Here is a 27,665-nt window from a genome sequence, read left to right on the forward strand (position 1 = left end):
CCTACATCATTTCTATATCCTAGCTCTCTCACATGAAAAATAAATGTAATAAACCCATATTTTTTAATTGAAAGACTTACATGTGCTTACAAATAAATTGAAAGGGACAGGCAACATGAAAAAAAAGTCCTGCATCTTTCCCCTGCTCAGCCACTGGCTGTTGGCAACTTAATTTCCTAATCAGAACCAACTGGGTCAGGCTTCCTTTAGTGTATGTGCTGGATATTCCAACCATGTTTTTGGGTAACACAATTAGAATAAGAACACAAAATACTACAGTCCTCCATTAAATCATTTTTTTTTATTTAGAAGGAATCTTTTCTCTTTCTGTTGAAAAGAAAGATGATCTTTCCCCACAAAAGCATCACATTTCCTGATTTACATTCTGAAAAAAACACATCCTTAAAGTAATTTGGATAAGTACTCCAGATGATCCTGGAGCACATGGGCACAGGGGAAATTTTCCTGAACAGAACACCAATACTAAGGAATACTGAATGGCTGAGAAGCACCTAAAGAAATGTTCAACATCCTTAGTCATCAAGGAAATGCAAATCAAAACATCCCTGAGATTCCATCTCACACCAGTCAGAATGGATAAGATAAAAAACTCAGTTGACCACAGATGCTGATGAGGATTTGGAGAAAGATGAAAACTCCTCCATTGCTGGTGGGATTGCAAGCTGGTACAACCAATCTGGATATCATTCTGATAGTTCCTCAAAAATTGGACATACTTCTAACTTATGACCCGGCTATGCCACTCCTGGGCATATACCCAGAAAATTTTCCAACTGGTAATGAGGACACATGCTCCACTATGTTCATAGCAGCCTTATTTATAATAGCCCGAAGCTGGAAAATCACAGAGGAATATACCTCAACAGAGGAATGGATATAGAAAATGTGGTACATTTACACAATGGAATACTACTCAGCTATTAACAACAGTGAATTTATGAAATTCTTAGGCAAATGGATAGATCTGAAGGATATCATCCCGAGTGAGGTAAAACAATCACAAAAGAACACACATGATATGCACTCACTGATAAGTGGATATTATCCCAGAAGCTTGGAATACCCAAATAAAATTCACAAACCACATGACAATCAAGAAGAAGGAAGACCAAACTGTGGAAACATCCATGTTTTTAGAATGGGGATGAAAATACTCATGGAAGGAGTTTCAGAGATAAAGTGTGGAACAGAGACTAATGGAATGACCATCCAGAGACTTCTCCACCTGGGGATTCATCCAATATACAATCACTAAATCCAGACACTTTTGTGGATGCATACAAGTGCTTGCTGAAAGAAGCCTGTTATAGCTGTCTCCTAAGAGGATCTACCAGTGCCTGACAAATACAGAGATGGATCCTACCAGCCTACCATTGGACTGAGCACAGGGTCTCCAATGAAGGTGCTAGAGAAAGGACCCAAGGAGATGAAGGAGTTGTTCCCCGTAGGAGGAACAGCAATATGAATCAACCAGTAACTCCAGAGTTCCCAGAGACTAGACCACCAAAGAAAGAGTATAAATGGTGGGACTCATGGTTCTAGCTGCATATGTAGCAGAGGATGGCCTTGTTGGCCATCAATGGGAGGAGAGGCCCTTGGTCCTGTGAAGGCTCTATGCCTCAGTGTTGGGGAAATCCAGGGCCAGAAAGTGGGTGTGTGGGGTGGTGAGCAGGGTTAGTGGAGATAGTAGGTTTTCACAGGGGAAAACAGGAAAGGGGACAATGTTTTAAATGTAAATATAATTAATGACTAATACAAAATTTGGGATGGTTTAACTCAGCACTCCTTTCTAAAATCCAATGTTTTTCAGCAGCTGTGCTGCCTGTCTCCTTGACATGTAAAAAGTTAAAGTCAATAAAGCATTTTTAACCTATCTCTGGGAGATCTTACATCCCCTCACTGTTAAATGAGCATTTCCTTTTATGTCGTGGTAGATCTTTCCACAATTGCTTGTTCTGTGGGATTGATTACATGGTATACTGGTCATGTGTTTCATATTTTAAATTTTAAATAATTGGTGCATTTTATTGGATACATGATGCCTGTATGATCATATTTAATCTGTAAAGATATTCCAAAAAAAGAGCTATCAGTTGTAATAAACAAGTTAATACAAAAGCAGTCTTTTCAGAACTCAAGACAGAGCTCATTGGAATCCTGAATAGTTGTCAATTATATGATTCATATAGGATAGATTTCTAAACATTGCAAAATGAAACATATATGTCTGCAAAATTTCATTTCTTTTTTAACCTTAAGGGTTATTTCTGGCAGGTAGTAGTAGAGATTGATTATATAAGGAACAACTAAGATAGATTTTAAAATTTCCTTGGCCTGTTGTAAAGTTATAGGGTTTTTTCTCTAAGCTATTACTATTTATATGATGTCTTTTATGAAAATTTGAAGGCTTTAATACATTTCTTATTAATATTGGTCTAGCTCTTCATTTCCTAGTGCTTATGGTCCTGGGAAACCTGTATGAGACTGAATATGATATATATATATATATATATATATATATATATATATATATATATATAAATATCATTATATATACATAAATATATAAGTAGATAGAGATATATAGGTAGAGATAGAAAGATATATAGATAAAGATAGATAGAGATATATAGATAGAGATAAAAAGATAGACAGATAGATACTTATACATATATAGATAGAGATAGATAGATAGATAGATAGATAGATAGATAGATATACATATATAGATAGAGATAGATAGATAGAGATATATAGCTAGAGATATATAGAAAGAGATATATAGATAGAGATAGATAGATAGATAGATAGATAGATAGATAGATAGATAGATAGATAGACATAGGTATATAGAGATAGATTTATAGATAGATAGATAGATATACATATATAAATATATATATATATATACATACATATATATATATATATATATATATATAAAGAGAGAGAGAGAATGATAGATAGATGGAGAGATATTACAAATGAGCTCTCTTTTTTAATTACTTGTAGTTCTATAAATAACAAAGGAATCACCTGGGATAAGTTCAGCAATTTCTATTTGCAAAACAACTCCCTGCCAAATGAGAGTGAGTAACTATATAAAGAGGTTCTGGAAAGTCTAATAGAACCACAAGAATAGCATGTAGTTCAGATTTCCGGACTGAAGTATATGGACTTTGTATTATTTTACTTATACTTTCTGACTTATAACCTGCAATTCCTGATTCGTTGGTATCTGTATAAAAGGAGGATCTTTAGGCATTGGTGTTTCTCTTACTATATGAAAAAGAATGCAATTAGCTCTTTCGGTAAACTGAAGTTGCTTGCCTTTTGGGGTATTTGATGTTAATCCCCTCCCCCAAGTCACCTCAAATTCTTTGCCAATCCTCACTGATTACCCATAATGAGGTAAGTATTGAGCATGAGTATATGGCACTGCAATCTCTGCTGGGTCTATTCCTGCTAATTGATGAAGTATTATTCTCCCTTTCACAGTCAAATCAGAAAACCTTTCTGGATATTTTTTACTCTGTTTACATGCTAAGACTATCCATTATAAGATACTAACTTCTTTCTTCATAAGAATTCCTGTTTGAGAGTATGTAGAAAGCAAAATAAATAAGATACAATTCTGCTTTGCAAACAAATGGTCCATATATGCATCCTGTATTCTTTTCTACCAGAGCCAATTCTATTTTAGCTTCAGCTAAATGAATTTCCTGAACTATTTAAGACCATATCACCTCATAAGATATAAACAAATATGACAATAAGTAAATAACTTAGCTTTTGATTAGTCAATCCCAATACAGTTATGGGTCTCAGCCAATTAATATCTCCTAACAATTTAAAAAAATCATTAAAAGTTTCTAATTGGTTTCTTTGATCTGTAGCTATTGTGGCTAGAATTTTTTGGCAGACCTATCTTATATCCTATATAATTAATAGAACCTCTTCTTTGTATATTTAAACAGCAATTTGTAATCCCAAACAAGAAAAAAATTCTCTTTACTTCATTAAACATTTTTTGTAAGATATGTGTATCTGAATCAGCCAGAAATCCATCCTTCACATAATAGTAAATTATAGATTGAGGAAATAGTTTACAAATCATTTCCAATGGTCAATGCACATAATATTGACACCAGGTAGAATTGTTTAACATTCCTTGTGGCAAGACTTACCAATGATACTTTATAGTTATCATGGAGTGGATAAATGGGGGCTGAGGTGCTGAGAAGAATGTATATAGTTTTGTTGCAGGAAGAAATGTTCCATAGATATCTGTTAGATCCATTTGGTTCATAACTTCTGTTAGTTTCACTTTTTTCTGTTTAGCTTCTGTTTCCATGATCTGTCCACTGATGTGAGTGAGGTGTTGAAATATCTCATTATTATTGTGTGAGGCACAATGTGTGCATTGAGCTTTAGTAAAGTTTTTTATGAAGTGGGTGCCCTTGCATTTGGAGCATAGATGTTCAGAATTGAGAGTTCATCTTGGTAGATTTTACCTTTGATGAGGATGAAGTATCCTTCCTTATCTTTTTTGATAACTTTTGGTTGGATATTGATTTTATTGGATATTAGAATGGCTATGCCAGCTTGTTTCTTGGAACCATTTGCTTGGAATTTTTTTTCTAGCCTTTTACTCTGAGGAAGTATTCTATCTCTAAGATTGTCTCCCTTTGTGATTTCTTTATTATTTCCATTTTTAGATACTGGATGGTTTTGTTCAGTGCCTTCACCTGTTTGGTTGTGTTTTCCTTTTTTTTTTTTTTTGTTTCCTCTTTGAGAGATTCTAGCTCTTTCTTTAACTGTATTCTCCTGTATTTGTTTAAGGAAGTTATTTATGTCCTTCTTAAAGTCCTCTATTGTCATTAAGAGATGTGATTTTAAGCCAGAATCTTGCTTTTCCAGTATGTTGGGGGTATCCATGGCTTGCTGTGTTGGGAGAACTGGGTTCTGATAATGTCATGTAGCCTTGGTTTCTGTTTCTTAGTTTCTTGTGCTTGCATCTTACCATCTGGTTATCTCTCGTGGAAGCTGGTCTTGCTGCTTCTGACAGGGCCTTGTCCCTTCTGTGAGCCAGTGGACTTGTGATCTTAGGTATGTTGGCACTTCTGGAAGAGCAGCTCTCTCTGGGAGGGATATGGGTGCAGAGTGTTGTGGCACAAGCTAATCTCAGGGGCATAGATGGAAATCAGAAGGATCCTATCCCTGGCTGCTCCACAGTTCCCGTGCCCTGTGGACTCTTGTCCATATTCTCTATACTTTAATACAGAAAATACGTTCTTTTTAATTTCTCTGTTGTGGGAACTAAAAAGGGTCTGGGGATGAGGGGGAGGGAGGATAGCCCATGTCCGTCCAGAGTTCCACCTATGCTCTGGGCAGGCTGAATTGGGTGGCTGCCAGATACTTTCCACTCAGCGCCAGGTGGGCATTCACGCTTCTGACACACTCACGGAGGGGGGTGGGGGCGGTGGACAAGGGGCAGCCCCTAACCTGGAGGCCACGGGGCCATAGCCTGTAGCCCCAGCGTTAAAGGAGAGAGGGCTGTGGGAAGAGGTTCCTACACAGTAAGTGCAGCCTTGACTGGAGCACAGGAAGGTCTTCCATCCAGATATTAGAAAAGGCTCATTATGAGAAAGCTTATCCCACCCTCCATGTGTGGCAGGCCTTGATGAACGGAGAGACTGTTTATGGTTTTAGAGCTTTATTATAGAAAGGCAGGGGGAAGGGAAAAGGTAAGAGAGAGAGAGAGAGAGAGAGAGAGAGAGAGAGAGAGAGAGAGAGAGAGAGAGAGAGAGAGAGAGAGAGAGAGAGAGGCCAGCCATGGCATAGAGGAATAAGGAGCAAAGGAGAGAGAAAAGCAAGGCTAGAGAAAAAGAAGGAGAGAGAGGAAGAGAGGAGAGAGCAGAGGAGAAAAGAAAAGGGGAGTGAGAGGGTGAGAGAGAGAAGAGAGGCCAAACAGCCCCCTTTAAAGTATGCTGCTATCTTTTCTGTTGCTATGTACCTGGGGAGTAGTATAGCCTGAAGGTCAGAAGCTTGGGACATTGTCTATGTGACTTCTAACCATGCTTCTCTTGTGGGGGCTAAGGGTACATGGTAACTTAGAAAAGAGCCAAAGTTCCAGGAGACATGAGAGAAGTCCTTCCATTCCATGTAAGAGAATTATCACCACCAGGTCCTGGGGTTCAGCATATCAGTTCAACTGGAGAGTAGGCCATCTGTGTATAGACCAATGCCCCACAACTCCCCCTTCTGTTTTTATTCCATTAAATCTTGTGGGTAGTGAGCTAGAAGGAAGATTAAAGCATTATGTACACTTGTTATAGTAGGTTTTGAAAAATGTAAGCTTATAGTCATGAATGAGGGCCTCGGAAACCTGATAACATCAGGTATCAATGTACAGGGTTGAAATTCTATTCACCAGCAAATATGAGACAGAGCTAATCAAGCAACAGACACTTTTGTGGTTATTTGATGTTCAGTGGCAATTTGACACTCTTAGGTGGGTTTCTACAGCATTGAGATGCCTTAAATTGAGGCCCAGGCCCAAGGTGCTTTGTCACCTTCTGTGGCTGATATAGGAGTTTTAGTTATTGCACACAAACAGGATGGCTGAACAGAGGCCACCAGGGACTCAAGATTTTAGTCAAAATGCTCTTTATAATGCCTGGAGTCCCATGAATGAAAGACTGAAATTGTTTTGTGACATCTGGTAGTGCCAAAGCTGGGACTTAAGTATACTCCTGTTTAACTTTCTAAAAAGCTTGATCCTCTGTTTCAGCCCACTTCAAAGAATGGTCTCCCACCTTGGGAGAAATAAGGGGGAAGAAGGGCTTTTTCAGCAAATTCAGGAATCCAGATCCTGTAATGTAATCACCATGCCTACCTCTTGGCCTGGAAAGTAGTGATCCTGTGGATCAGCCACTGAGAGCTCTCCTATCTAGAGCAAGCTTGTTTCCAAGCTATGAGTCCAGTTTGGCAAATCATGGGAGATGTTATATCCCAACATCTGAAACAGTAAGAGCAAGTCGTTTGTGCCTTTCAAACAGGTGGTGGTGTTGACTGCTGCGAATAGAATATCATGTACGTAGTGGAGCAGAGATGAATCTAGGTGTGCCACATGGATTACTGTTAAGGATTTTTGTAACTCTTTTATAAAATATGCAGGGAAAATTTTGAACCTTTAGGATAGTCCTGTCCAGTTTTGCTGACTAGACTCAATGGACATTGGATCAGTCCATTCAAAGGCAAATATGGACTCACTCACTGGTGCCAACAAAATGGAAAAGAAATTATCCTTATGGTCTTGGACTGTACCGAATAGATTAAGACAGGGAACTACAGACATGATGAAGGACTGTTACCTCACACCTAAAAGTACAGTTTGCCTGGGTCACAAGTAGGTGACTCACTCCTTCATGGTGGTCCTAGATTGTCTAGATCTCTGTCTAGGCAAAGAACTTTTTTGAAAATCATCCCCATTACCCCTCAAGAAACTAAAATGTCCTTTGTACCTGCCTACCAATTCAGCTGAATCATCCCTCCTCTCTCTCTCTCTCTCTCTCTCTCTCTCTCTCTCTCTCTCTCTCTCTCTCTCTCTCTCTCCCCTCTAGTCAAAATATTTCCTAGTTATTCTAGACTCCAAATTAGAAACAAATCTAGACCCAGCGATCCCACTCCCCAAGATCTACTTCCCCTCTGTTTTCTTTCAGAAAGTTGCAGGCCTCTGAATGACAACCAAGCACAACAAAGCAAGACACAATAAGACAAGATGAAAGGCGTTATGCAGTGTTTGGACAAGTCAGGGGAAAATATAAGGAAAAGAACCCCAAAACAGGCAAGAGAGCCAGAGACAAAATATATGCTAAGGACCTGGTAGAGACCAGTGACGGTACTATTACTGTGAAGAGAAACTATGTCCATGACAACTCTTTTAAAGAAAAGCATTCAATTGGGGCTTGCAGAAACTCAGTATATTATCCTTATGGCAGGGAGCATGACAGCATGCAGGCACACATGGTGATTTAAATTATTCTTAGATATAATTTTGGAAGATCTAAGACTTTTCATTTTCATAGAATTGAGTTTGTATTTTACTAAGCACACAAAAGAGGATATACATGTAAAACAGAGTACTGGAATATTTTCCTTCAAGAAAAAAAGCTTGTGTTGGTTGTGGCACAGAGCTATAGTACTAGTTATCTGGAAGGCTGAGATGTGAAGATTGGTTGAACCCCAGAGTTAAAAAAAATATGGAAAACATCATTTACCTTTGTCTCAAAAACAAGAAAAGATAAACCTGTGCCACACATTACAATGCCCAATTCAATATCTATAATAGAACTTTTTATCTTTTATGAATGATAAAAATATTCTGAAGTGAAAACATAAATTTAAATAATCTTTATTGATGATAAGATTACTTGACAACATTAGAAAAACTATTACAATAATAAAAGAGTTGAAACTTTGCTACAGAGGAATAGCTGCAAGTCACGCGACATTTTAGATTTCATTTGAACTGTTCATTAATACAGATTTTTAAATGCTTTTGAAAATTCACAATTTCTGCTGCTCCTTTTTCACAAAAAGAAGTAACAAATATGCTCAAATTTGAGATAAATGCATTATCAAATTCATCAAATTAAAAATTAATAATCATGCATACTTTGCAAGCTTAGGTTGAACCTTACTGGAGACCAGTATGGATCCCATGGTGAGCTGATGTCTCAAAAATAAAACAAATCAAAGCAAATGTCAATATAAGCTTCTACAATTGTGCTTTGTGTCTTTGTTGACTGATAAGGAATTTTCTGATGCCAACAAACAAGCAAACAATCAAACAAACCATGTTTAGTCATGATAGTGAATCCATATTGTGGGAGAGAAAATAAAAATCTCACTAAAACCAAGAGAGTGAAAATCTTGATATAGCAAAATAGCTGCTAGTTATGAGCCTATTTAGATTTTGTTTAAACTTAAATTTCTACCATGGCTCCAGCTGCATATGTAGCAGAGAATGTCATTGTTGGGCATCAATGGAAGAGGGGGCCCTTGGTCCTTTGAAGGTTTGATGTCCCAGTATAGGGGAAAACCAGGGCGATGGGGCAGGAGAGGGTGGGTAGGTGAGCACCATCATAGAAGCAGGGGGATGGAGGAAGAGGTGGGGAATTGCAGAGGGAAAATCAGGAAGGGGGATAACAGTTGGAATGTAAATAAATAAAATATCCAAAAAACATAGAAAAGAAATGCATTTTAGCTAATATTAGAATTATATTATACAAAACAAGTTCACATTTTCTTCAAAGACTCATCAGAATAGAATGGTTTGAAGAGAATTTCGAATAACTGCAATCTCTTGTCGCTGCTGTCTTATAGAAGGAGAAAACAAACATGATGGATGTTAGTGTTATGCATATTTTAGTAAATAAATCACTTTAATGCTTCTGCTAAATTGTGTCATTTCCAGTATAAAATATAACTTACAGTTTCCCACCATTTGTTTTCTTTGATACTCAGTAATTTCTTTTTAAAATTCAATTAATGAAGCACTATATACATTATCATTTTTATCCTCCATGTTCTTCAAATTCTAAAACACAGAATTTCTAAATTGCAAAATTCATTTCACAAGTGAGAATTCATCAGTATTCAAATAATGCTCATTATTTATTCCAATTTTCAAAAAATGTAAATAACACAAGAATAATCTATAATGAAGTGAAATATAGCAGACATGAGTACAATGTTGTTAAAGTGAAGAAATTAGCATATTTCTCCAAAACAACAGTTCAATGAACTGGTAATGCCAAAAGGGAGCAAAAATGTTGTGCACAGTTTCAAATGATTTCTAGGTACTCTTGAAGCTCAAAGAGGACAGAGATCTAAGATAAACCTGAGGAACACAGTGAGATCTGACTCAAAAAAGAGAATAAGAAAGATATGTGAATAAAGACTACAATATCCCATCAGTAAGATAATTTAAAATTCTTCTAGTCAGTTTCAAAACATCAGGGTATATTTTATTTGGATGAATAGTAATGTGACATGAATTCACTAAAGGAAAAAATGATCTGTACCATGAGATCTTTTTTAATTTTTAAGTTAAAATTACATTGCTTAGCTGTATGTAGTGGTATACACCCTTATTCCTAGCACTTGGAAGGCTGAGTCAGGTGAATCTCTGTGAGTTCAAGGCTAACTTGGTTTATATAGAGAGCTCTAATGGCCTTCTAAGGCTATATAGTGAGACCTACCTCTAAAATATTACATTTTAAAATTCAGTGGCTATTACATTTTAAAAAATTCATATATGTGCAGTATTTTTAAAAGGTAAGGTCTCACTATGATAGCTCAGTCAGGTCTCAAACTTAGCATCATCCCACTCTGGCCTCTTTAATACTACCATTATAGATATGTACTATCCAATGTAGGCAGAAGAAATAAATTTTAAACCATTAACATGCATTCGATAAATAACTGACTGACTTCCTACTACCCCAAATAGTACTAGATTAAGTGCTGTAAAGAATCATCATCATCATCACTACCACCATCACTGAAGACTCTTGCTTCTTTTTCTCCAGTAAGGAAAAGCATAAACACAATAGTAATAAATTAAAATATAAATAGAAATATGGCTTTCTGTATTTACAAAACACAAATTGGTAAATGACTTTGATTTAGTTGGCCAATCAATAAGACATCAATGGATAAGTGGAAATAATGGGTACATGTAGTAAATAAAGTTTAAGAACGACTCAGTCACAGGGAATCTTTAATTACTGATGGATTTGCCGGGAAAAAGATGTCAGAAAAAGACAACATGGCAGACATATGAAGGATGGACTGAAAAGCAGAGATCAGAAAAGAGTGCTCATAATACAATGATGATGATGTTTGACAGTCCAAAGAATGAACTAAGATTAATAGCAATAAGGCAGATTTAGTGAAATTATGAACCACTGCACAGAGAAGCATACCGAATCTATAACTCAATTTGAGACTCTAACAGATATGGAAGAATTAAACATTACACTAATATTCTTAATGGGAAATGGGAAGATTTCCTAAGACTGTTTAGAAGAAAGTTTTACTGGTGTTTTATACAACATTGATAACAATTAAAAACATGTTCCCAATTCTATTCCACTGATCTACTTGTCTGTCGCTATACCAGTACCATGCAGTTTTTATCACTATTGCTCTGTTTTACAGCTTTAGGTCAGGCATGGTGAGTCCACCAGAGATTCATATATTATTGAGAAGAGGTTTTGCTATCCTAGTTTTTTTGTTATTCCAGATGAATTTGCAGATTTCCCTTTCTAATTCGTTGAAGAATTGAGTTGGAATTTTGATGGGGATTGCATTGAATCTGTAGATTGCTTTTGGCAAGATAGCCATTTTTACTATATTGATCCTGCCAATCCATGAGCATGGAAGATCTTTCCATCTTCTGAGATCATCTTTAATTTCTTTCTTCAGAGACTTGAAGTTTTTATCATACAGATCTTTCATTTCATTAGTTAGAGTCACGCCAAGGTATTTTATATTGTTTGTGACTATTGAGCAGGGTGTTGTTTCCTATCACCTTGTAATGAGGTCAATTCTAAGTGGATCATGGAACTCCACATAAAACCAGAGACACTGAAACTTATAGAGGAGAAAGTGGGGAAAAGCCTCGAAGATATGGGAACAGGGGAAAAATTCCTGAATAGAACAGCAATGGCTTGTGCTTTAAGATTGATCACACGGCCCCCAATGGAGGAGCTAGAGAAATTACCCAAGGAGCTAAAGGGAACTGCAACCCTATAGGTGGAACAACAATACGAACTAACCAGTACCCCGGAGCTCTTGTCTCTAGCTGCATATGTATCAATAGATGGCCTAGTTGGCCATCACTGCAAAGAGAGGCCCATTGTACTTGCAAACTTTATATGCCCCAGTACAGGGGAACCCCAGTGCCAAAAAGGGGGAGTGGGTGGGTAGGGGATTGGGGGGATGGGTATGGGGGACTTTTGGGATAGCATTGAAAATGTAAACGAAGAAAATACCTAATAAAAAAATAAATTAAAAAAAAAAAGATTGAGAATCGACAAATGGGATCTCATAAAATTTCAAAGCTTCTGTAAGGCAAAGGACACCAACAATAAGACAAAAAGGCCACCAACAGATTGGGAAAGGATCTTTTCCTATCCTACATCAGATAGGGGACTAAAATACAATATATATAAAGAACTCAAGAAGGTGGACTCCAGAAAATCAAATAACCCCATTAAAAAATGGGGCTCACAGCTAAACAAAGAATTCTCACCTGAAGAATACCGAATGGCAGAGAAGCACCTGAAAAAAACATTCAGCATCCTTAATCATCAGAGAAATGCAAATCAACCCTGATATTCCACCTCACACCAGGCAGAATGGCTAAGATCAAAAATTCCGGTGACAGCAGATGCTGGCGAGGATGTGGAGAAAGAGGAACACTCCTCCATTGTTGATGGGATTGCAAGCTTGTACAACCACTCTGGAAATCAGTATGGCGGTTCCTCAGAAAATTGGACATAGTACTACCGGGGGATCCAGCAATACCTCTCCTGGGCATATATCCAGAAGATGTCCCAACCTTGGTAAGAAGGACACATGCTCCACTATGTTCATAGCAGCCTTATTTATAATAGACAGAAGCTGGAAAGAACCCGGATGCCCCTCAACAGAGGAATGGACACAGAAAATGTGGTACATTTACACAATGGAGTACTACTCAGCTATTAAAAAGAATGAATTTATGAAATTCCTAGCCAAATGGATGGACCTGGAGGGCATCATCCTGAGTGAGGTAACCCAATCACAAAAGAACTCACATGATGTGTACTCACTGATAAGTTGATATTAGCCTAGAAACTTAGAATACCCAAGATACAAGATACAGTTTGCAAAAAACATGAAACTCAAGAAGAACGAAGAGGAAAGTGTGGACACTTTGCTCCTTCTTAGAATTGGGAATAAAACACCCATGGAAGGAGTTACAGAGACAAAAGTTGGAGCTGAGATGAAAGGATGGACCATCTAGAGACTGCTGTACCTGGCATTCCGTCCCATAATCAGCCTCCAAATGCTAACACCATTGCACACACTAGCAAGATTTTGCTGAAAGGTCCCTGATATAGCTGTCTCTTGCGATGCTATGCCTGGGCCTAGCAAACACAGAAGTGGATGCTCACAGTCAGCTATTGGATGGATCACAGGGCCCCCAATGGAGGAGCTAGAGAATGTACCCAAGGAGCTAAAGGGATCTGCAACCCTATAGGTGGAACAACATTATGAACTAACCAGTACCCCCCCCCCCCCAGAGCTCCTGTCTCTAGCTGCATATGTATCAGAAGATGGCCTAGTTGGCCATCATTGGAAAGAGAGGCCCATTGGTCTTGCAAACTTAGTATGCTTCAGTAAATTGGAATGCTTGGGCCAAGAAGTGGGAGGGGGGAGGGAAGTGGGAGGGAGGGTTTGGGGGACTTTCAGGGTATCATTGTAAATGAAGAAAATACCTAAATTAATAAAAAAAATTAAAAGAGTAACCTATAAAGTCCTCTTCTTCAGAATTTATACTATATATATATATACATATATATATATATATATATATATATATATATATATATATATATATATATCAAGCAAAGCCTTTAGTCTCACTCTTTGCTGTTCTCTTATAAGTCACCTCCAAATTAATTGTCTACATTTATTTTGTCTGTATAAATAGTTTTGAAATATATAAGCTGTTCTGCAAACCATAGTATAGGTAAAAACATCAAATAAACAATCCTACTAATAGAGAGGCTGAGATAGGAGAAAGATTATTTCAAGACAATTATGTGACACACAGCAAGACCTGTTATGTACAAATAAGCAGAAAGTGCATATGGATTGTACAATATTGGACCTATTAACCCCATTTACCAAATTAGAGACAACAGAAGGACAGCAGGCCAATTTGTAATTCCTCCTATTTTTGAATTTCAATCAATTAGGTCATGTTGGTAATACTAATTTTCATATTAATAGATATTAAGGAAAAGTGATTGTTACTTCCTATTAATTTTCTTGTTAGAGGTGGAATTATGTTTGTGTGGTTTTGTTGAAATATTACTTTCTTGCTTCTTCTAGGGTGTAATTTCACTCCTTGTGTTGGTGTTTTCTATCTATTATCCTTTGTAGGGCTGGATTTATGGAAAGATTATGTATAATATTGGTTTTGTCATGGAATATATTGTTTACTCCGTTTATGGTGATTGAGAGTTTTTTTCAGTATAGGAGCCTGTGCTGGCATGTGTTCTCTAGTGGTAGAATAGATGCTGGGACCAGTATCCTTTTTTGAAAATACATCCGGCCGCAGACATCCGGCACCCTCCCAGCCAGAGGACAGTGGCCTGCCCTGCACGGGAGCCCTCTGCCTCAAGAGCAGGGAGCGCCATCTTGGATCCGGGACTCCGCCGAACTTAGGAACTTAGTCTGCACAGGTGAGAGTGTGCACCACAGAGGCAGACAGCTTCTGGGACTGGCGGGAGCCACAGAGCCGATGAAGCAGCACCCTTTTGGGGCCGCAGACATCTGGCACCCTCCCAGCAGGATGACAGTGGCCCGCCCTGCACAGGAGCCCTCTGCCTCAAGAGCAGGGAGCGCCATCTTGGATCTGGGACTCCACCGAACTTAGGAACTTAGTCTGCACAGGTGAGAGTGTGCACCACAGAGGCAGACAGCTTCTGGGACAGGCGGGAGCCACAGAGCCGCTGAGGCAGCAGCCTTTTGGGGCTGCAGACATCCGGCACCCTCCAGCCGGAGGATAGTGGCCCGCCCTGCACAGGAGCCCACTGCCTCAAGAGCAGGGAGCACCATCTGGGATCCAGGACACCACCGAACATAGGAACTTAGTCTGCACAGGTGAGAGTGTGCACCACAGAGGCAGACAGCTTCTGGGACAGGCGGGAGCCACAGAGCCGCTGAGGCAGCACCCTATTGGGGCCACAGATATCCGGCACCCTCCCAGCTGGAGGACAGTGGCCCGCCCTACACGGGAGCCCTCTGCCTCAAGAGCAGGGAGTGCTATCTTGGATCCGGGACTCCGCTGAACTTAGGAAGTTAGTCTGCACAGGTGAGAGTGTGCACCATAGAAGCTGACAGCTTCTGTGACCTGTCAAAGCAACACAGCATCTGGGAAAGGTCCTGTTTTGGGCCTTCTTCTTCGGCCAGGAGGAGGTCCAAACCCCAGATATCTGTGCACCTTCCCTGTAAGAGGAGAGCTGGTCAGCAGAGAGTGCTCTAACCACTGAAACTCAAAGGAGAGAGCCTGTCTCCCAGGTCTGCTGATAGACAGGAATCAGAATCACCAGAAGAACAATCTCTAAACAGAGACAACTATAACAACTCCACAGATTACCAGATGGCGAAAGGTAAACATAAGAATCTTACTAACAGAAACCAAGACCACTCACCATCATCAGAACCCAGCACTCCCACTTTGCCCAGTCCAGGGCACCCCAACACACATGAAAAGCTAGACCTGGATTTAAAAGCATATCTCATGATGATGGTAGAGGACATCAAGAAGGACTTTAATAACTCACTTAAAGAAATACAGGAGAACATTGCTAAAGAGTTACAAGTCCTTAAAGAAAAACAGGATAACACAATCAAACAGGTAGAAGTCCTTAATGAAAAACAGGAAAACACATCCAAACATATGATGGAAATGAACAAAACCATACTAGACCTAAAAAAGGAAGTAGACACAATAAAGAAAACCCAAAATGAGGCAACACTGGAGATAGAAACCCTAGGAAAGAAATCTGGATCCATAGATGCCAGCATCAGCAACAGAATACAAGAGATGGAAGAGAGAATCTCAGGTGCAGAAGATTCCATAGAGAACATCGGCACAACAATCAAAGAAAATGGAAAATGCAAAAAGATCCTAACTCAAAACATCCAGGAAATCCAGGACACAATGAGAAGACCAAACCTACAGATAACAGGAGTGGATGAGAATGAAGATTTTCAACTCAAAGGACCAGCAAACATCTTCAACAAAATTATAGATGAAAACTTCCCAAATCTAAAGAAAGAGATGCCCATGAACATACAAGAAGCCTACAGAACTCCAAATAGACTGGACCAGAAAAGAAATACCTCCCAACACATAATAATCAGAACGACAAATGCACTAAATAAAGATAGAATACTAAAAGCAGTAAGAGAAAAAGGCCAAGTAACATATAAAGGCAAGCCTTTATATGATGATAGCAAAAGTACAGTTTATTGGACTAAAACGGAGAGATGTTTGTAGCTCATTTTTTTGCACAATCTGTCAAGTTGTATCTCTGTCATTCCTCACTTGCCTTAGGCATTCTCTGACTGGCTTTAATAAAGAGCTGATAACCTATAAATAGGCAGGAAGGGAAAGGCAGGACTTCTGGGAAGAGATAGGAATTGGGGGAGATAGGCACAGGAGATTCACCAGATAGACATGGAGGAAGGAACAGATGTCAGGACTGAAGGAGAGATAATAGACCATGTGGCAAAAGTGGATTGGTATAAAAAGAGTTATTGAGTTCTACAGGCTAGTTGTGAATAAGACCAAGCATTCTTAAATAAATATGTCTATGTCATTGTTGGAAACCAGTTTGGGGAAACAGTCCAGCAATACCATCTTATTGCAGGGACATTAATGAGACAGACTTTTACATATGTAAATGGGAAAATGAGAAAAGGTTCCCAGATAAAATATCTCAATGTAACAAAGTGAAGGAATACTTCTTTTCTCTCTGTGTGTGTGTGTGTGTGTGTGTGTGTGTGTGTGTGTGTGTGTGTGTTTGTGTGTGTGTGTGTTTGTGTGTGTGTGTGTGTGTGTGTGTGTGTGTGTGTGTGTGAAGATATTCATTGGACTCAGATGACACCACCTTTCTGTCTATGCAAAGGATAATTATGGGGAATTACTTCAACCTGTAACAATAACCTACATTTTATTTTGGTTGTTGGATCCATCTGGGAAATAAGATTATATGCAACATGGCATGATGCAAAGAGCATACTCTATCAAACATATCTATAACCTATTGGCCTAATAGCCTAGGTGGATAAACTTGTGGTTGTTTTTATGAGTTCCTAAAGGGTTATACTTGAGTCAAAAATACCTTAGTGTAGTCACAGCTATCTGAAATAAAATCTTTCAATTGGCTATAAATAGTTTCTAATTGGTCATCTTTGGTGGATTCACAGGAATTGTTGGCCATATGGGCTTTTCCAGAAGTGTTATCCTTTCTCTGATCTCTGGCCTCTACTATGAGCCGGAAGAAACACAAAATGGAAAAAAAAAAAAAAGCAGGATGCCTTTAATACACAAGAGTAGGTATTTGGAAGTTCCAGGGGTCAAAGTATTTTGTTTCCCGTGCTTTACAAATATTTTTGGGGGGTGGGGTGGGGGTAATCAAACTTGGGGGTTACAAACTGAGCTTCAAGTCAGGTCCAGCTAACCATCCTCAAATAAGTCAATTAAAAGAACCAACTTAAATATAGAACACCAAAAAAAAAAAAAAGATTTATTTAGTGGAGCCACATGGAAAGTGGGAAAAAGATATCCCCCAGGTCCAGTATCAGGAGATGGAAATGAGATCCATGTTTAGATACAAGTCTCAAGATATGTATATCTAAGCAGTCCCAGTCAAGATTTGTTCCTGCATACTACTGACCCATCACTGTCTGGCTTTCAGCTTTATCCTGTGAGGTGGGTTGCCAAATTGTTGGAACTGTGAAATCCCTTACTTGCAGATAACATCACACTCTGGATGGGAGCATTTTCCTCTCTCAGAATGAGATTCCAGGGAAAATTACCATTATGGGGGAGTCCATTGTTTCAGCAGTCTCATAGTCAGACCAAGAGACACAAGTATCCTTTTAGAATATCTACACTTCTGCCCGGTCAGTTATAGATGATATTTTGGTCTCAATACAAGGGTAGTCTAGATCTCTCCTTAAGCCACATAATAAATAATTTAAGCATATATCCCAAAATGATTTTTACCTCAACTAGGGAAAATAGCATAATTTAGATGTTGTACCTACTGTATACGAATTCTGGGATCTGTACTCAAGCACTGGGAAAAAAAAAACTCAACTGGAAATTATAAAGTGTATCTTAATTACAAAATAGAAATGTTATCTCTAAAATGTTTTATTCTCTCTCTCTCTCTCTCTCTCTCTCTCTCTCTCTCTCTCTCACACACACACACACACACACACACACACAAATGCTCTCACACACACACACACAAATTATATCTGAATGTAACAACAAGTAATTAGTGCTTTTTTAAAATTAATTTATATGTATAGATAAGTTTTTGTTTGTGTTTTGTTTTGTTTTGCTGTGATAGGGTCTTACTATGAAGTTTTGTCTTCCCTAGAAGTTGCTATGAATACCAGATAGACACCTCTTGCCCCTGTCTTCAGAGAGCCTGAATTAACAGCATTGATGGCATGAGGCACCATTTCCAGTTTGTATATGCATGTTTTGTTTGTAGATGTGTGCATCACTTGAATTCCTGGTGTGGGATTGGCCAGGAGAGGGCATTGGAACACATATAAATGGAATTTTAGACAGTTGTGAGCTGCCTTGTGGGTGGTTAGAACTGAACATAGGTCCTCACTAATGGCAGCAAGTACCTTAAGTAGCAAGCCCCCCGGCTGTTGCTTATGAACTTCACCAAGCATGGCTTTTACTGACCTAGGCAGGTACTAGGGTTTCTTCCACATCTTCTAAAACAAACTCCCAACTATCTCATGAAAATGTACATTAAGTGGTAGCCCCTTAAAACTGAACCTCAAGAGTTCAATTGCAAGCAGCTTTTCCAGAGACTTTCCTGTGGGTGCCCTCATAGTGGGTGGGCAGGACTAAGTGTCTCTGCCAGTTGCCTCTCATTGGCTATAGCCAATGACATAAGCAGTGATGTATGCATACCATTGACTCTCATTGGCTGACCAGTCGATGATGTGGGCTCTCCCTAGAGAGGGAGCTTTAAGAGGGGCTGGCAGTAGCCAGCCAGGTACCCTGTCTCTGGCTTTCCTGAGATCCTCTCTTTAGCCATTCACTGTCATCTCACAGAGGCTGGGGAACGGGGTCATATTTTATGAGTGAGACAAAGGATGCCTGCTAAGTCATATGGTAACCTTGGGCATTGTTCAGGCTGGTGGTGATACAACCATGATGAACCTTCTACGGTGGATATCTTCATTCTTTCATGGGACGAACACATCTGAAGAAACATCACAGGAACCCCCTCTAGGTAATCTCTGTTACACCTCAACACACACACCCGCACACACCAGAAGACTCCTCAAAAAGGCTTTCCTCCACTTTAAGTCCAAGTGGGGCACAAATAGCTGAGATGGACCTGCCGCTGTCTTGGGTGGCCATTGAGCAGGAGGATGCCCCTAGGTTTCCAAGTTAGGACAGTACTGAACAGTGTCCCAAGCTCCTCTGGTATGTCAAAGCAGGGGAGTGTGTAGACCAACTCACAGGACATGTGACACAAGTCTCTGTGGCTGTATTGTACCTAAGCAGGGGGTTGGGGGGGTTAGACGAAGTCAAAGAACACATGACACAAGTCTCTGTGGGCTGTATCGTGTCAAAGCAGGGGAGTGTGTAGACCAAGTCACAGAACATGTGACACAAGTCTCTGTGGGATGTGCTGTCTCTGCCTTCGCATCTTGTCCTTGAAAGATGCCTTTGTCTATCCCCCAGAGAAGGGGAACACCGCACTTTGAGAGTGAACTTAGTCTTGTTTTCCATGCACAAGTGTACCTGAAGTCAGAAGGCAGGGTTGTAAGGAGGGCATCATAAAGGGTGATGACCAGTTGTCCCAGCAGGATACTGGAGCCAGATCCCCAGACATTGCTTACACATTATGCTCATGAAAAACAAAAGAAAACTTGGCAATGTGTCCTTACATCTGCCCATGTCTTTTAGTGCTTTGTCAGAAGGGATGTTGGAGAATCTAGAGCTATGGCTATGCATGTGCTGCTGCTGATGAGTCAGGTGTATACTAGTAATAATATATTAGTTTAAAGGGTCTTCCTGAGCAGGTAGATGAACACAGCCCTTACATTCTCACTGGGATAGGTCACCCACAGCTGAAATAGATGTCATACAGGTGCCATTCAGTAGTCACAACCTTGGGATACAGAGATGGCTGTTGTCTTATGGCCAGAGAAGTGATGCTATGTGCTCCTATCTACAGTGGTGTGTTGGTATTATTATTGCTGTGATACAACACTCTGACCAAAGCAACCTGGGAAGGAAAGGGTTTATTTGGCTTGTGGTTCCACATCTCAGTCAATCACTGAAGGAAGTCAGAGCTGGAACTCAAACAGGGCAGGAGCCTTGAGGCAAGAGCTGATGCAGAGGCCAGAGATCAGTTTTCCTTTTTGCTCCCCATGCCTTGCTCAGCAGGCTTTCTTACAGAAGCCAGAAACATCTCACTGGGGTGATCTACCTACAGTGGTCTGTGTTCCACTCCATCAATCACTCATTAAGAAATGCACTACAGGCACCTACAACCTGATCTTATGCCACTTTCACCCCTGAGGTTCCCTCCATTCAATGACTCTAGATTGTTTTAAGCTACATAAAAACAGTCAGTACAAATGGTCAGAATAGAACCTGTGTGTAATGGGTGCTTACATTTGACATGAACTGGTGTGACCTTTGTTTACCTGTGTTGTAGATAATTCCAGGCTTACATCTATTCAGGGATTTGTGTCCTCTATGTGCAATGACTATGGTTGGATTAATGAATCCATATTCTTCAATAAGGATGTAATAAGTGACAACATGCCTCTGAACATTGGGACTAATGTCCTTGCACTTGTGGAAAAAGATGAAATAACTCATATCCGGAGAGCAATCAAGGTATGGCTGAGTTTATCCAAAGTCTCTAAACCTAGGGGGATTTTGATTTCTCTCTTGGATTAAGACAAACACTAATGTTGGTATGGGCTGAGTTTAATGGACTTCTTCTACTATGTGTCTGCATTATCATATTTTTTCTGTTCCTAAAGATTTGTTTTAGCTCTCTTTCTTATTTAAATATGTTTTAATGATGAAAATATTGGATCTCATATCCATATTACTTCCATTTATAGCATGAAGTTATTTCTCTTTTATGAATTAAAGCAAATAAAATTAATATGATGAACATCATTTATTTTAATGTTTAATAAAATCTTAAAGGTCATTTAATACACAACAAGGTTTTGCTATGGACTTATGAAAGACTTAGTTCTATAAACATAATTAGCTAAGGTATTTGCATATCAATGGCAATTCTACATTTTTGTCTATACTTCTCAAATTCATCACTTCAACCATAGGCTACAGAAAAGCCTTGTATCAGTATTAATAAGCACTGGAACATTAGTAGTTGTGGTGGTGTTGGGGTGGTGGTGGTTATGGTAGTAATAGTATTAGTGGTAGTAGTAGTATTTGTTATTTGTTGTTGCCTTGTTCTGTGTGGTGGTGTTATAGAAAAAAGTATTATTATTATAATTATTATTATTATAAATTATTGAAAAACTATTGACAATTGGAGAACTGAAAAGCATATTCCAGTTTTTTTGTTTTTGAGTTTTTTTGTTTTTTTTGTTTGTTTGTTTGTTTTTGTTTTTGTTTTTTTGACTCCTGAAAACATGAACTACAAAATAAGCATATTTGCACATTTCATTCATTGAGACCATAGGTCATTCTGTGTTAGGGGAAAAGATCTTTATTACAGAAAGTGTATAAGTAATCTAGTATTTTAACCAATACTGCCTTTTTCTTGTTTTTAAATACAATCTTCCTATACTATAAGCCCATCTTTCTATCTTTTGGGTGTAACCACAATTGTTAAGTCAAGTTATAATTAGCATTGTGGTATATGCATTTGGGAGGAAGCAGCATATAGAATCTTAGTGAGTTCAGGGCCAGACTGCTGTACATAATAAGTTCAGGTGAGCCAAGTCTACAATATGTGGCTTAGTTTTAAATAAAAAAACCCTGATAAATTTTCTTTTTTAGATTTTTTAATTTTATGTGATGAATTCTCACACTCTACATTACATAGCCATAAATAGACTGAACTCTTGGCTAGCCTCCAACTTGCAGCCATCGTTCTAGTTTCTGGGACCTAAGTGTTGGAATCGAAGACCTCATACACAGTGTCTAATTTTACTCATATTTCTTCCAGAAAGTTATATACAGGCTGGGACAAAAACAGTCAGCCTACATTTGATATATGGGTGCTAAGATAAGGATATACATGTTACTTTCCAACTTGCTCCCAGTGATGCTATCCTGTGAATTGAATCACCCTCTCTACTCCATTTGGTTTATGGAGACAAAGAGTGTCTTAGGGGCTTTCTGGGTCATAGAATCAATCTGTATGCTTGGCTCTGCTTGGTGATGATCTTTCTGTGTTGAAAAAAATGAGAACTTGGAGGTGCCACACACTCTGTTCAAGTCAGCTTGACAGGCTGTGTAGCCTAAAAGCCACTCACGAGGCAGAGAGTTTCAAGGAAGTTCACCTCCTAGAGTTTATCCATATATTCATACTCTATTCCCACATTGGTCTGGTATATGCATCTAAGAGCTCTCATTTAATATTTTATTATAAATGCCTCTTAAGATTAAATTCTGTTATAGTTAGTCTCCCCAGTGTTCCAAGAGCCCAAAAGCTGCCAAGCTTAAAATCCTGTGAGAAGGCAGTAAGAAAGTTAACCTATTCAGTAACTGATTAAGCATTACAATAGACAGAGCCAGGCTCAACTGGTCTGCAGAAAGAGCCAGGGAATCTCACTGAGATAGAAATCTTCAGAACAGGCTACATTACATAATAAAAGCAAGTTGGTATATTCTCCTGACAAATGAAGATTCTCCAGATACTTAAAATTTACACTCATATAAGAATTTAGCAAGGCCTATTTAATTAGGGGGGTTGTGATATTGCATTATTCTTGAGGCCTGCCAAGAGCAGAACCCCCTGGTGCTAGCCTTCACAAGGTTCAAAGGTATAACAATGGAGTGTAAAATCCTTGCCTGTCACTAAGCTGATCCTAGGCAGGACTACTTTATCTTTACTGTAAACATTTACCTGGTTCCTGTAAATCCTTTGAAAGTCATTCCTTTGTTTTGTACCTGGTAACTTCAATGTACCTTGCCTGCTGTGACTCCCAACCCCTTATATTCTCTGTACTATAAGAAGTTCGATGCTCGACCTGAAAAAAAATATTCAGATTCTATACAAACTCTCCTGTGTGCATCTGTCTGTCATTTCAACCAAAGCTTAGCCCACCTGTGACTAGAAACCCATTCCACACAGACAAAGGGACCCAGCAGGGAGGATGCAAGTTTGCCACAAAAACTGAGAAGTTATTTAGGGTACAGTATAACTTTGGGTGAGTGTCCAGTCAAAATGCAGAATGGTCAGAGTCTGTGATGCTCACCTGACAGCATGCTGACAGTAGTATTCAGATGGGATCCAAGCTATTCACTACCAAGTGCAAGGGATACTAGGGAATCAGTACCATCCCATCTGTACAGATAAGTAGCCATACACTGAGTGGCAGGTGGCAACAGCAATTGTTTAATGTTGAAAACACCCTTTGGTATCAGTGACTTCAGTTTCCATGATGATCTTAGAACATCAACTATCTTCAGTTTCTTCCCACTATGCATAATGAGAGCATCCAAACTAAATAGCACAGGATGAGGAAGGCAGCTCCAAATTATCATGCATACAGCTATTGTGATTCCAGATGTTCCTTTTTGCTACCTTTTGTGAGTCTTCCTGTAATATTTTACTAGCATGCACAATACTCTGATTTGATGTTTCAAATGGGTAGCTAGTCACTGTTTCTAGATAATAGAATCATCCAACATGGTTTGTGGGAGACAGTTTTCTGCTTTGTGCTTATGTGGCTATTCTGTTCTCCTGTAAAGAATATTCATCTTTTCTTTATGTAAGAAAGTTTCAAAGGGAAACTATTTCCCCAAAGGTTCACTATCTTTGAAAATTCAGAATAATACTATTCCCCCAGACCATGAAGCCAGGCATGCATGACTTGTTTTTGACAAAACTTCTAATGGTTGTTACTTCTCCCACTTCATGATGAACTCCTGCACCCAGGTCCTGATAGAGGGAGAACATTTTCCTTCCTTCCTTCCTTCCTTCCTTCCTTCCTTCCTTCCTTCCTTCCTTCCTTCCTTCCTTCCTTCCTTCCTTCCTTCCTTCTACAAAACTGTGCTGTTCATTCTTGTCTCAGTTGACTTAATTCTGCTCCACACGCATCTCCCAGGCAACCAAATTTTCTTCCATCAAGTGCACCACAAAACTATCCTCAGTTTACCCTACCCAGAGTGTTTCCCTCGGTGTAAATGCAACATTTTTCTCTAATTTGAATTAAAGCCATGATTGCAAATTGGGTAGAACTATACTTTTTACACTAATGAATTTTGAGTTTCTAGAAAGTAATAGCACTGCATTTCTAAAGTCAGAAGCTAAGTTTGTGGGTGCATTAAACATAGGTTTGGAACTCACATTTGCACGACACTTAGCAATCCACAGAGCAAGCACAGACACAATATGCCACCATCTCAGCTTCATAATCTATCTTTAATGGGAAATGTATTTTCTAGATTTGAAAACAGTTGTTTAAACAATTTCTGCCACAGAAGACCTGTTTTGGCGTGCATAATAAAATCCATTGTCTCTGACATAGGACTATGTCCTTAAAGTATACTTAAAATGTCTTAAATAAAGTTTTCAAGACCATGGGGCCTCTCTTTCCAAAGATGGCGGACTAGGCCATCTTCTGCTACATATGCAGCTAGAGAAACGAGCTGTGGGGATACTGATTATTTACGTTGTTGTTCCACCTATATGGTTGTAGACCCCTTCAGCTATTTGGGTACTTTCCCTAGCTCCTCCATTGGGGGCCTGTGTTCCATCCTATAGATGACTGTGAGCATCCACTTCTGTGCTTGCCAGGCACTGGCATAGCCTCAGGAGAAACAAGAAGTCGGAGTGAGTGGGTAGGGGAGCAGGGCAGGGGGAGGGTATAAGGGATTTTGGAATAGCATTTGAAATGTAAATGAAGAAAATATCTAATAAAGAGTTTTTAAATTAAAAAATAAAACTGAGGTCGGCTCGGGCCTCCGCCGTGCTCCGTGGGCGCCGTGACGTGTGTTTGGCGCGCTGTGCGCCTCTGAGGGCTGTGTCTGGTACCTGCTACCATGCCCAAGAGGAGCTGCCCGTTTGCAGATGCAGCCCTGCTCCAACTCAAAGTTCACGTGGGCCTGAAAGAGCTGAGCCACGGTGTGTTCGCCAAGCTTTATTCACGCGAGGTCTTCGAAAGAACCAAGCAGCTCCTTTTCCAAGGGGCTTGGGCCTACAGAGATCACATATCCAGCGAAGATTGTTCCATGAACCACCTGCGGGAGTCACTGAAGTCTGGTGTGGTGGGAGCCCCTCAATCTGAGAGGGGACAGATGTTGATTGGACCTGATGTCCGACTGACAAGGTACCAAGCTCAGACCTCAGAAGGTGGCCTTCCCAGGACAGTGCCCATCGCTTGTTCATCGTGTATGAGATCTGTGGATGGGAAAGCGGTCTGCAGCCAGTACGAGCAGGCCCTGTGTGGGCAGTGTGTATACACCTGCTGGGGCTGCGGCGCTTTGGCCTGTGTGTTGTGTGGCCTTGCAGACTATGCCGATGATGGTGAGAAGACACTGTGCAACAGCTGTGCTATGTTTGAAGCCTGAGGTGGCCACAGACAGTACAAGATGTTCACACTAAAGAGAGAGAAGGTGGGTTTTTATATGTTATGTTTTATACCTAGTAACAAGTGAATAAACCTCTTTATATTTGCAAAAATAAAAAATAAAAATAAAAATAAAAGTGAAAAATAAGCATAGAAAAAAAACTCTTAAATACTCTCTACAGTACTGTTATTTTGATGGGAAATCCTTGGTAAGGGTACATATTCCTGCATGTAATTTTTATTTCACCAGCAGTCACTGTCTTCCCTTATAGGTGAAAGCTATAAATGAGCTTCCTGCCGGTATTGAGGCATCAAACCTTGGTAGAAGACTTTCTATTAGATGTGTCAGCTCAGTAACTGAAGAAGATGTCTATATCAACAAAGACACGTTTTCCCCATTATACATGTTTTCTGGAGGTAGGAGTTATAGCCTTAAAAACAGAGCAAGAAATGTAAGTATTGGGCTTGGGTTATAAGCTCTCCAGAGTGTGGGGAGCGTCCTTTTTCACAGAGCCTTCGCCTTTCCTTCCTGGAAGAAGATATTTAAGTTGACTGAGTACTGGGAAAATTACTCTACATGCAGGAACAGTTGGTCAGCATGCGGCAGTGAGGAAGGTCCTAGGGAATGTGGTGGGACCTGACTGCATTAATACTAAAGAATTGTCACTTTATGGCTGTTTCAGCATTCAGGCCTTTCAAGGGGGACTTGCTGCTGGTTGAGTATTCCATGAACCCGGACACTTCAAACATCAATATCCACTCTGTGAGCCCCCTCAACTCTGAGGATATGGATCAGGTAATTGATCACCATGTTGTCTTGTCATGGGTAGGCAGCTGCCTTTCCTTTTTACTGATCCCTTTCTTGAATAGGATTTTCTATATTATGTTTGGCAGTATACAAAATGTGTTCACTGATGAAAAGTTAGTAAGGAGAGAATAGTGGACAGGAGAGAGAGAGAGAGAGAGAGAGAGAGAGAGAGAGAGAGAGAGAGAGAGAGAGAGAGAGAAAGAGAGAGAGAGAGAAAGAGAAAGAGAGAGAGAGAGAGAGAGAATGTGTGTGTGTGTGTGTGAGAGAGAGAGAGAGAAAGAGAGAGAGAGAGAGAGAGAGAGAGAGAGAGAGAGAGAGAGAGAGAGAATGTGTGTGTGTGAGAGAGAGAGAGAGAGAAAGAGAGAGATTATTTCCTTAGTTGTGTTTTCCTTGATGTTATGCTGTGCCGTGGACAAAAGTTGGAAAATCATCTTGGTGCGAGTAAATTGTGGAGAAAGTTTGAGTGCACTGGGTTTGAGGTATTCAGCCTGTTGATGAAGGTAGGTCAGAACTTGGCTAGGACGGCCTGAGAATGAGTTGTAAATTCAGAGATGTAGAGTGTGAGGTCATGATGGGTGATGGTCCTGCTGATTAGAGCTGGGAGTCTGGGGGTGTGGAGGGCCATCTGTGGTGGGTAACATGCTTCCCCAAACTTTTTGTCATCATTTCTCATCATAGGTCTGTGTTACTGGCATTGATGGAAGAAATGGTGTGGTGGAAGCCAACATCCTTTTCACCCTCGATTCTCTCCTTACTCTCCCTAGATATACACCTAGATTGTATGACATTGTGAACGTTACTGTGGTAGACAGCATCCAGTCCCACTACTCTCGCAGAGTGGTGTCTATGACTCCTGTGGATATGCTGTATTAACCCACACATTTGAATCTTTTTAAACATTACTTCTGGATTCTAATGCCTGGTTAAATAACATAGTAAGAGTAAACAACATAAATGTGTTTGAAGTCAAGAATTTATC

The 27,665-nt window shown here is 39.6% G+C and overlaps 2 protein-coding genes across 3 annotated transcripts; both read left to right on the forward strand.

Moving 5' to 3' along the window:
* The first annotated feature begins 19,285 nt into the window (after positions 1-19,285).
* Positions 19,286-27,559, forward strand: LOC147004746 (cancer/testis antigen 55-like). The gene is made up of 5 exons (XM_085837740.1): positions 19,286-19,367; positions 20,808-20,992; positions 26,151-26,295; positions 26,562-26,674; positions 27,365-27,559. Exons 1-5 carry the CDS (start codon positions 19,286-19,288, stop codon positions 27,557-27,559), a joined length of 720 nt encoding a protein of 239 aa, XP_085693866.1.
* LOC147004747 (apoptosis regulatory protein Siva-like) lies at positions 25,352-25,879 on the forward strand. 2 transcript variants are annotated; one of them, XM_085837739.1, is made up of 2 exons: positions 25,352-25,467; positions 25,663-25,879. In XM_085837739.1, the coding sequence occupies exons 1-2, from the start codon at positions 25,352-25,354 to the stop codon at positions 25,877-25,879; spliced, it is 333 nt and encodes a 110-aa protein (XP_085693865.1). The 2 variants fall into 2 exon arrangements, with proteins under 2 accessions (XP_085693865.1, XP_085693864.1); XM_085837738.1 differs by having other exon boundaries at positions 25,352-25,879.
* Positions 27,560-27,665: the final 106 nt, after the last annotated feature.

Source organism: Mus caroli, unplaced genomic scaffold, assembly GCF_978045245.1.
Source record: "Mus caroli unplaced genomic scaffold, Mus_caroli_1 scaffold_5, whole genome shotgun sequence".
NCBI lineage: Eukaryota > Metazoa > Chordata > Mammalia > Rodentia > Muridae > Mus > Mus caroli.